This window comes from Amphiura filiformis, chromosome 1 (assembly GCF_039555335.1).
Source record: "Amphiura filiformis chromosome 1, Afil_fr2py, whole genome shotgun sequence".
Taxonomy (NCBI): domain Eukaryota; kingdom Metazoa; phylum Echinodermata; class Ophiuroidea; order Amphilepidida; family Amphiuridae; genus Amphiura; species Amphiura filiformis.
In genome coordinates this window covers 68,679,711-68,691,816 of record NC_092628.1, presented here as the reverse complement: position 1 = coordinate 68,691,816, position 12,106 = coordinate 68,679,711, and the positions used below count along the sequence as shown (strand labels likewise).

Here is a 12,106-nt window from a genome sequence, read left to right as displayed (position 1 = left end):
AAGGTTCCTCTGAATGCTCAGATTATTAGTTGTAATACAATGCTATCTACTGAAGATAGCACATTGGAGGTGCCTCTGACTGCTCAGATTATTAGTTGTAATACAATGCTATCTACTGAAGATCACACATTGAAGGTGCCTCTGACTGCTCAGATTTTTAGGCACTTGAAACTTGATTCTGAGTTTAGCGTTATGAATTTTGTGCCACGTTTGAGATGTAAAATCTGAAAATAATTCAGTATTTTGCAAATTACTACTAAACCAGAAAGAAAATTTGTTCTGCAAAATTTTTAAACCCCTTTTTTTTGTATGCTGCTCAGACTGCTCAGACTATTAGTTGTAATACAATGCTATCTACTGAAGATAGCACATTGAAGGTGCCTCTGAATGCTAAGATTATTAGTTGTAATACAATGCTATCTACTGAAAATATCACATTGAAGGTGCCTCTGAATGCTCTGATTATTAGTTGTAATGCAATGCTATCTACTGAAGATAACACATTGAAGGTGCCTCTGAATGCTCAGATTATTAGTTGTAATACAATGCTATCTACTGAAGATAGCACATTGAAGGTGCCTCTGAATGCTCAGATTATTAGTTGTAATACAATGCTATCTACTGAAGATAGCACATTGAAGGTGCCTCTGAATGCTCTGATTATTAGTTGTAATACAATGCTATCTACTGAAGATAGCACATTGAAGGTGCCTCTGAATGCTCAGACTATTAGTTGTAATACAATGCTATCTACTGAAGATAGCACATTGAAGGTGCCTCTGAATGCTCTGATTATTAGTTGTAATGCAATGCTATCTACTGAAGATAACACATTGAAGGTGCCTCTGAATGCTCAGATTATTAGTTGTAATACAATGCTATCTACTGAAGATAGCACATTGAAGGTGCCTCTGAATGCTAAGACTATTAGTTGTAATACAATGCTATCTACTGAAAATAGCACATTGAAGGTGCCTCTGAATGCTCAGATTATTAGTTGTAATACAATGCTATCTACTGAAAATAGCACATTGAAGGTTCCTCTGAATGCTAAGATTATTAGTTGTAATACAATGCTATCTACTGAATATAGCACATTGAAGGTGCCTCAGACAGCTCAGATTATTAGTTGTAATACAATGCTATCTACTGAAGATAGCACATTGAAGGTGCCTCTGAATGCTCAGATTATTAGTTGTAATACAATGCTATGTACTGAAGATAGCACATTGAAGGTGCCTCTGAATGCTCAGATTTTTAGGCACTTGAAACTTGATTCTGAGTTTAGCGTTATGAATTTTGTGCCACGTTTGAGATGTAAAATCTGAAAATAATTCAGTATTTTGCAAATTACTACTAAACCAGAAAGAAAATTTGTTCTGCAAAATTTTTAAACCCCTTTTTTTTTGTATGCTGCTCAGACTGCTCAGACTATTAGTTGTAATACAATGCTATCTACTGAAGATAGCACATTGAAGGTTCCTCTGAATGCTCAGATTATTAGTTGTAATACAATGCTATCTACTGAAAATAGCACATTGAAGGTGCCTCTGAATGCTAAGATTATTAGTTGTAATACAATGCTATCTACTGAAGATAACACATTGGAGGTGCCTCTGACTGCTCAGATTATTAGTTGTAATACAATGCTATCTACTGAAGATAACACATTGAAGGTTCCTCTGAATGCTCAGATTATTAGTTGTAATACAATGCTATCTACTGAAGATAGCACATTGAAGGTGCCTCTGAATGCTCAGGTTATTAGTTGTAATACCATGCTATCTACTGAAGATAGCACATTGGAGGTGCCTCTGACTGCTCAGATTATTAGTTGTAACTTGTAATACAATGCTATCTACTGAAGATAACACATTGAAGGTGCCTCTGAATGCTCAGATTATTAGTTGTAATACAATGCTATCTACTGAAAATAGCACATTGAAGGTGCCTCAGAATGCTCAGATTATTAGTTGTAATACAATGCTATCTACTGAAGATAGCACATTGAAGGTGCCTCTGAATGCTCTGATTATTAGTTGTAATACAATGCTATCTACTGAAGATAACACATTGAAGGTGCCTCTGAATGCTCAGATTATTACTTGTAATGCAATGCTATCTACTGAAGATAGCACATTGAAGGTGCTTCAGACAGCTCAGATTATTAGTTGTAATACAATGCTATCTACTGAAAATAGCACATTGGAGGTACCTCAGAATGCTCTGATTATTAGTTGTAATACAATGCTATCTACTGAAGATAGCACATTGAAGGTGCCTCTGAATGCTCAGATTATTAGTTGTAATACAATGCTATCTACTGAAAATAGCACATTGAAGGTGCCTCAGAATGCTCAGATTATTAGTTGTAATACAATGCTATCTACTTAAGATAGCACATTGAAGGTGCCTCTGAATGCTCTGATTATTAGTTGTAATACAATGCTATCTACTGAAGATAACACATTGAAGGTGCCTCTGAATGCTCAGATTATTACTTGTAATACAATGCTATCTACTGAAGATAGCACATTGAAGGTGCCTCTGACTGCTCAGATTATTAGTTGTAATACAATGCTATCTACTGAAAATAGCACATTGAAGGTGCCTCTGAATGCTCAGATTATTAGTTGTAATACAATGCTATCTACTGAAAATAGCACATTGAAGGTGCCTCTGAATGCTCTGATTATTAGTTGTAATGCAATGCTATCTACTGAAGATAACACATTGAAGGTGCCTCTGAATGCTCAGATTATTACTTGTAATACAATGCTATCTACTGAAGATAGCACATTGAAGGTGCTTCAGACAGCTCAGATTATTAGTTGTAATACAATGCTATCTACTGAAAATAGCACATTGGAGGTACCTCAGAATGCTCAGATTATTAGTTGTAATACAATGCTATCTACTGAAGATAGCACATTGAAGGTGCCTCAGAATGCTCTGATTATTAGTTGTAATACAATGCTATCTACTGAAAATAGCACATTGAAGGTGCCTCTGAATGCTCTGATTATTAGTTGTAATACCATGCTATCTACTGAAGATAGCACATTGAAGGTGCCTCTGAATGCTCAGATTATTAGTTGTAATACAATGCTATCTACTGAAGATAGCACATTGAAGGTGCCTCTGAATGCTCAGATTATTAGTTGTAATACCATGCTATCTACTGAAAATAGCACATTGAAGGTGCCTCTGAATGCTCTGATTATTAGTTGTAATACCATGCTATCTACTGAAGATAGCACATTGAATGCTCTGATTATTAGTTGTAATACAATGCTATCTACTGACGATAGCACATTGAAGGTTCCTCTGAATGCTCAGATTATTTGTTGTAATACAATGCTATCTACTGAAGATAGCACATTGAAGGTGCCTCTGAATGCTTAGATTATTTGTTGTAATACAATGCTATCTACTGAAGATAGCACATTGAAGGCGCCTCTGAATGCTCAGATTATTAGTTGTAATACCATGCTATCTACTGAAGATAGCACATTGAAGGTTCCTCTGAATGCTCAGATTATTAGTTGTAATACAATGCTATCTACTGAAGATAGCACATTGAAGGCGCCTCTGAATGCTCAGATTATTAGTTGTAATACAATGCTATCTACTGAAGATAGCACATTGAAGGTTCCTCTGAATGCTCAGATTATTAGTTGTAATACAATGCTATCTACTGAAGATAGCACATTGAAGGTGCCTCTGAATGCTCTGATTATTAGTTGTAATGCAATGCTATCTACTGAAGATAGCACATTGGAGGCGCCTCTGAATGCTCAGATTATTAGTTGTAATACAATGCTATCTACTGAAGATAGCACATTGAAGGTTCCTCTGAATGCTCAGATTATTAGTTGTAATACAATGCTATCTACTGAAGATAGCACATTGAAGGTGCCTCTGAATGCTCAGATTATTAGTTGTAATACAATGCTATCTACTGAAAATAACACATTGAAGGTGCCTCAGAATGCTCAGATTATTAGTTGTAATACAATGCTATCTACTGAAGATAACACATTGAAGGTGCCTCTGAATGCTCTGATTATTAGTTGTAATACAATGCTATCTACTGAAAATAGCACATTGAAGGTGCCTCTGAATGCTCAGATTATTAGTTGTAATACAATGCTATCTACTGAAGATAGCACATAGTGCCTCAGAATGCTCAGATTATTAGTTGTAATACAATGCTATCTACTGAAGATAGCACATTGAAGGTACCTCAGAATGCTCTGATTATTAGTTGTAATACAATGCTATCTACTGAAGATAGCACATTGAAGGTTCCTCTGAATGCTCAGATTATTAGTTGTAATACAATGCTATCTACTGAAAATAGCACATTGAAGGTGCCTCAGAATGCTCAGATTATTAGTTGTAATACAATGCTATCTACTGAAGATAGCACATTGAAGGTGCCTCTGAATGCTCTGATTATTAGTAGGTATGTCACAGTGGCTGCACAATAATTCTGCTACACTGTGCATGCAAGCATAACAGTGAATTGAAAAGGCGCGCTTCAAATTTGGCCAATTTTAGAAAACATCCATGTCGATAAATGAATTTCTTCATATGCTTCATTTATCCAAATTGTTTAAATTTTTAATAAATGGTGTGTGAAGCCTTTCCGAGGCTAACATCGGGTCCTTAAATAAAAACATTGTTTTGTTTAAGAGCTACTGCCTGTTTTTATGGATTTTTGAAGATCGCTCATAAATCAGTAAATATAGGCCTATTGAAGTAAAGGAACTACCACCATTTAGCTGAAATACTAATCTTTCTTAGCATGTAAATTAATTCCGTCGACAACAAATGAAACACTTCCCTAAAACTAGTTGAAGCAAAACATTAATCAATGATATTTTTAGGGAGTAATTTTCCAAACCACAATAGCTCTAAGCCATTGTGTGTGTCCAAAACCATACTATTTTTGTATCACGCGGTACAGTAAAATGGCTTTTGCTTTTACCGATTATCCCCATGTTAATCCAGATGACAAAATGTTAATTTAAAGTCTCATTGCAACTGAATTTTAATTTTTACTTTTCGGACTTGGCTTTGAGTAATGGTGACACATACCATGTTTACAGTAAAAATGAAAATTATATTCCAGACACCGTCAAAATGTCAAACTTTTTATTTTTTGTATTGTTTTAAATAATTAACTGCAGTTCATTTATTCAACCTCATAACAGGATCATACTTAAAAATTTATGATGAATGAACAGACGTTCATTAAATATTGAAAAAAACTAAAATTACTCATGCCTAATTTGCATAATAATATCATAAATACATAATTAGCTGTAATTACCTAATTTGCATAATTAATTACTTTTTGTGTATTTTTTGTTATCAATTGAAAGAACTTTGTATACATATGTGTGCAAAAAAAACCGCACCTTTATATCATGTACGGTTTTCTATTGGCATCAATTTTGCATATTAATTAGCTGAACATAGTCATTTTTTGAGATTTAATTTGTCTGCAGATTGGCCGTAATTGCTAAAATAGTATATATGGTTAATTTATTATAATTATTCAATGATAGATTTTTTTAATTTTGTTTTCTGTAACGAAGTCAGGAAAGATATGCATTTAACATGTGATATTTAAATTAACGCTGCTTTTTCAAGCAAGCGTCCAAATATACCTTCAAAATCTTAAAATGTGCCAATTTTGTCATTACAGCCATTTGTGGCAGGATTTCATTCCATCTACGAGCATCTTTAAATTGACACTACGTCACAATGCATTGACCGATTTCAATTCTGTTTTTTGATTTGTGATGCTTTAATAAAGCTCAATAATGTAGGAACATTAAATAACATGTTTCTGCTGCGATTATTTTTGAGGTGATATGCCTATTATTAGTTGTAATACAATGCTATCTACTGAAGATAACACATTGAAGGTGCCTCTGAATGCTCAGATTATTAGTTGTAATACAATGCTATCTACTGAAAATAGCACATTGAAGGTGCCTCTGAATGCTCAGATTATTAGTTGTAATACAATGCTATCTACTAAAAATAGCACATTGAAGGTTCCTCTGAATGCTAAGATTATTAGTTGTAATACAATGCTATCTACTGAAAATAGCACATTGGAGGTACCTCAGAATGCTCTGATTATTAGTTGTAATGCAATGCTATCTACTGAAGATAACACATTGAAGGTGCCTCTGAATGCTCTGATTATTAGTTGTAATGCAATGCTATCTACTGAAGATAACACATTGAAGGTGCCTCTGAATGCTCAGATTATTAGTTGTAATACCATGCTATCTACTGAAGATAGCACATTGAAGGTGCCTCTGAATGCTCAGATTATTACTTGTAATACAATGCTATCTACTGAAAATAGCACATTGAAGGTGCCTCTGAATGCTCTGATTATTAGTTGTAATACAATGCTATCTACTGAAGATAGCACATTGAAGGTGCCTCTGAATGCTCAGATTATTACTTGTAATACAATGCTATCTACTGAAAATAGCACATTGAAGGTGCCTCTGAATGCTCTGATTATTAGTTGTAATACAATGCTATCTACTGAAGATAGCACATTGAAGGCTCCTCTGAATGCTAAGATTATTAGTTGTAATACAATGCTATCTACTGTAGATAGCACATTGAAGGCGCCTCTGAATGCTCAGATTATTAGTTGTAATGCAATGCTATCTACTGAAGATAGCACATTGGAGGCGCCTCTGAATGCTCAGATTATTAGTTGTAATACAATGCTATCTACTGAAGATAGCACATTGAAGGTTCCTCTGAATGCTCAGATTATTAGTTGTAATACAATGCTATCTACTGAAGATAGCACATTGAAGGTGCCTCTGAATGCTCTGATTATTAGTTGTAATACAATGCTATCTACTGAAGATAGCACATTGAAGGTGCCTCTGAATGCTCAGATTATTAGTTGTAATACAATGCTATCTACTGAAGATAGCACATTGAAGGTTCCTCTGAATGCTCAGATTATTAGTTGTAATGCAATGCTATCTACTGAAGATAGCACATTGAAGGTGCCTCTGACTGCTCAGATTATTAGTTGTAATACAATGCTATCTACTGAAGATAGCACATTGAAGGTTCCTCTGAATGCTCAGATTATTAGTTGTAATACAATGCTATCTACTGAAGATAGCACATTGAAGGTGCCTCTGAATGCTAAGATTATTAGTTGTAATACCATGCTATCTACTGAAAATAGCACATTGAAGGTGCCTCAGAATGCTCAGATTATTAGTTGTAATACAATGCTATCTACTGAAGATAGCACATTGAAGGTGCCTCAGAATGCTCAGATTATTAGTTGTAATACAATGCTATCTACTGAAGATAGCACATTGAAGGTTCCTCTGAATGCTCAGATTATTAGTTGTAATGCAATGCTATCTACTGAAGATAGCACATTGAAGGTGCCTCTGACTGCTCAGATTATTAGTTGTAATACAATGCTATCTACTGAAGATAACACATTGAAGGTGCCTCAGAATGCTGTTATTATAGGTTTAATACAATGCTATCTACTGAAGATAACACATTGAAGGTTCCTCTGAATGCTCAGATTGTTAGTTGTAATACAATGCTATCTACTGAAGATAGCACATTGAAGGTACCTCAGAATGCTCAGATTATTAGTTGTAATACAATGCTATCTACTGAAGATAGCACATTGGAGGCGCCTCTGAATGCTCAGATTATTAGTTGTAATACAATGCTATCTACTGAAAATAACACATTGAAGGTGCCTCTGAATGCTCAGATTATTAGTTGTAATACAATGCTATCTACTGAAGATAACACATTGAAGGTTCCTCTGACTGCTCAGATTATTAGTTGTAATACAATGCTATCTACTGAATATAGCACATTGAAGGTTCCTCTGAATGCTCAGATTATTAGTTGTAATACAATGCTGTATTAGACAGTATCTACTGAAGATTGCACATTCACAGTGCCGTTTGAAAGTTGAAATTATTAGATTAAATAATTTAGTACAATCAAGGTACACACATAACATCAACTGTTGACTGAAGATAAACCAGTTGGGTACATATCAGGTGTTTTGAGACAATGTGCATATTATGGGTCACAGTAAGTACAATGAGATTTTACCCGATGTATATCAAATGATTACAATTCTCATACAAATCAATTGAAAGTTGTTATATTTGGCAAAAGTTGTGAAAATATATTTGAATATTCTGAATCATCCAGGTATATGTAGATCACTCCCTTAGATGATTAAAAATAAATTAAATATTTTCAACTGTTCACGTGGACTTAACTATTTATGATGGCTACAGTATCATGTCTCATCCAAGACACATTATCTGTCCAAATGGGGTGGTGGTGAGAAGTTGTGAAGTTCTATAATATAAGAAGTAATTTTTAGTAAATAAGATTTTTCAATGATCTGCATAGGTGACCGTTTCTAATATTTTGTATACAAACACACACAATAAGTTTTAAAATGATCTGTTTCATATGAAATGTAGCAGATTGATTGAAGAGGAGAATGATTGTGAGCTGCCAGTAATTTAAAAAATAGGGGTTATTCAGTTTAGAAATTTGGCACTAAAAAGGGAGATGGTCATTGGATTGAAAAAAAAGGCCCTCTCCTACCTCTTCGCCATAGAAAATGAGTCAAACTAAATTGGAAAATTGTGATAGAAACTTACAGAAATATAAAATTTAAAAGGAAATCATCCAGTGCAATCATGGAGAGGTTAGGCCAAAAAAAAAACAAGTTTGTTTCCTGTAGCGCGCGCATTTCGTTTTGACGGCTTATTTTGCGCATTTGATTTTTTTTTGCTTAAAAAGGAAAAAAAAAAAAACCACCAGAAAATCGCAAAAAAATAATATAAAACACTACTGGAGAAAACATTTACACATTACATAAACGCTTGTAGTGAAAAACTACTGGAGAAAACATCACACATTTTTTTAAATACCTTTTTTAATTTACAGGTTGAAAGGGGATCATAAAATTATTCTTGAATATGAAGAAATGTGATTTTTGTGGGTGTCGGAGAAACCCACTGTAAATTCCCATTCCAATTCGCATTCAAGGCATGGATTTAAAAAATAAATAAATAAAAAACCGCATTTCGCATTTGACTTTTTAGACCTGCTACAGGAAACAAACATGTTTTTTCTTGGCCTTATTTAAAATGTATTCAAATTTATTTGTAAAATTATTCATTGAGTAACAAAAAGTGAGGAGAATTTGGGGGAAAAGGTTTCATTCAGGCTTCAAATCCATACCAGCACTTATATTCAGGGAGTACCCCTACCCCAGGGTTAGCATCTGTTCTGAAACCAGAAGGTAACATTTCAGCAGTAGGTTAGTCGAATGAAAGGTTTTGTGACATGTTTTTGGATTTGCAATTATGTTTTCTTCTTCCATATTGTTACAGGTGTTGAAGGAGGAGAGACTGCATGTAAGTTAGCCAGAAAGTGGGCATACAAGGTGAAAGGTGTTCCCAAGAACCAAGCCAAGATCATCTTTGCTGCCAACAATTTCTGGGGGCGCACTCTAGCGGCTGTGTCAAGTTCCACGGATCCTGACAGCTATGAAGGTTTTGGCCCTTTTATGCCTGGATTTGAAATCATTCCATATAATGACTTGAAAGCATTGGAGGTAATTGCAGTGTTATGCATTTTAATGACTGATTATATTGAGTAATTTTTTTGTGTAACCTAATTGATGTAAATTTTACATGTAGATGAGGAAATTAAAAAATAGTGAGCATGTATTGGAAATTGCAGATCAAATTGGTAATCTATCAAATTAGAGACAAGGTGACATGTAACCTGCAGTTCAAATAGTGAATGTCACAGGTCTTATCTGGCAGCAAGGCATATCACTGCTGCTTCAAAGTGATAGTCCAACGTGTATGGACAGGAGGGAAAAGAAATTGATATGAAGTTGGGATATTAAATGATAAAGAAAAAAATCTTGGGACCGAAAGGGTAACGGATGCAGAGGGAAAGACCCATTGACACTTTGGTATTGTAATGACATTGCTACATGATTGAACCCAAATGTCCATTATGAGAGGCATGTCAATATTAGATCACTGCACAGGTTGTATTAGGCCAAAAAAAGTTGTTTGGTTGTCTTCATCCGACCGACCCTAATATGAAAAATATGGAAAATAGGTGGTTTTTTGTTTTGTTTTACTGTCAAAAGAATACCGACCCTAATTTTGAAAATGCCAGAAAAAAGTTTTTCTCTTTCAAAAGGTTTAATATCCTGAAAGGTTTTAACAGTTAAACAAACAGTTTCTTGACATTTCTAAACTAGTTTAAAACATGAATTAAGTGTTATACATCAGAGAAATGTCAAAATTCACTATTATTAAGCTGATTAGGCCTGTTCATGTTTTGGCTATGATCTTTAAAAAAATCAACTGACCCTATATTGGAGGAGATCTATGGACAATCAATCAATTTATTTTAATTTGGGCTTAAGAAACATGGTATAAATTCATGGTCAGTCCACATCTATTGCAATACCTCCACCAATTCACAAAAAGATCACCACATTGTGATTGTCAAACTAACAATAACTTAGGGGAAGTGAGATCAAACCAAATTTTTGAGTAAGCTATACTTGCTGCATGTTTCTGGAATTGGTAACAGGACTGATGTAATGAGATTAATTAATATGATTAGATATCCCGGTAACTTAGAAATGAAGCATTGCCCATGACCAGATAATAATGACTTGTATTCATGCACATGGTTGTCTCCAATAACCTTTGTAATTTAATTTGTACTTTCAGGCTGCAGTTCAAGACCCCAATGTGTGCGCGTTCATGGTAGAACCCATTCAGGGTGAGGCTGGTGTGGTTGTACCAGATAATGGTTACTTACGTGGTGTACGTGACATCTGCACTAAAAACAATGTAAGTTTAGGCTACAAAAATAGGTGTCAAAGCGTAAGTATATATATTTATAACATGTGGCAGAAGCTAGGCCAATAGTGGCCACTTAAATAAAGGGATGCCTAAAAGACAAACATACACAACATTACACACACACCCCCACCCCTACCTATAACACCGCCCATACCTATAATCCCCCCACACTCACAACCGAAAAGACAAGTGGGAAAAAGTAACTACAAAAGATGGTGGCTTACAATGGTTTTAAATGAAGCAATAGTTTGGCACTTGACAATTGGCGCAGTAAGATCATTCCACAAGGTGGTAGCACAGTTTCTAACTATATTACTTGTGTTACCAAATTACACCCTACTTGTTGAAGTTGAGGTAGTTTGAAAATGTGAGATGAGCTGGAAAAATTGCTTAGCATTTAAAAATGGTATCATAATTGTGCACCCCTGTAACTGTTACACGCAGTCACTCTAGACAATTAACATTCACAATCGGATCAGTGCCCTAAGTTTGTTATAGCATGGGTAATCCAACACAATTAACAGTATTTGCTTTGTCTAAGAAAATTTAAAAGTTACTCCCATGTTTGAACCAAGAGCTGTAGGCATTCTTGTATTGTTTGTGATATTTGTACAATGTGTGAAATAAAATACGTTTTTAACAAATATTGTGTGTGAATCTGTCTGATTTTTTACTCTTTCTGATGTTTTAATAAATTTATAATTAGATTTCACCGTAAATGATTGTTTTAAATGGTATTCATTTACTTGCCCCTCTCCCCCTAAGAGATTAAGCACTAATTATGCATTCAGAACCGGCAAGACTGATTTACATCGAAGTGTTCTGATTGGTCCGTAATGTGAATATGAATATTTATATCGAAATGTCAATATGAATATTTAGTAGATATTGTGCATACTTAATGAAGTTCGGCCATCAAGCATATAGTGATTTATGAAAGGTTCGATCGGGAAAAATGGTGGCGCTACATTTAATAATTAATCAAAGCAGCAGGGACACGATACGATGAATCGATCTTTATTGAATATTTTTTAATGATATTTTCTGATTACTTGTAACAAACAGAAAGAGACAAAAATAAGATAAATGAATACATAGCTATTTATCTGATGATCGCCGTTTTAGACGTGAAACTCCGA

At 34.6% G+C, this 12,106-nt stretch overlaps 1 protein-coding gene across 1 annotated transcript in view; it reads left to right on the top strand.

Annotated features, from left to right (window-relative positions):
• The window catches only part of LOC140152026 (ornithine aminotransferase, mitochondrial-like), a 57,407-nt gene that overhangs the window by 17,802 nt on the left and 27,499 nt on the right, over nt 1-12,106 (top strand). The window contains exons 4-5 of the mRNA XM_072174330.1: nt 9,462-9,685; nt 10,833-10,955. Coding sequence (XP_072030431.1) covers nt 9,462-9,685; nt 10,833-10,955 — 347 coding nt within the window. The remainder of the gene's footprint in view (nt 1-9,461; nt 9,686-10,832; nt 10,956-12,106) is intronic.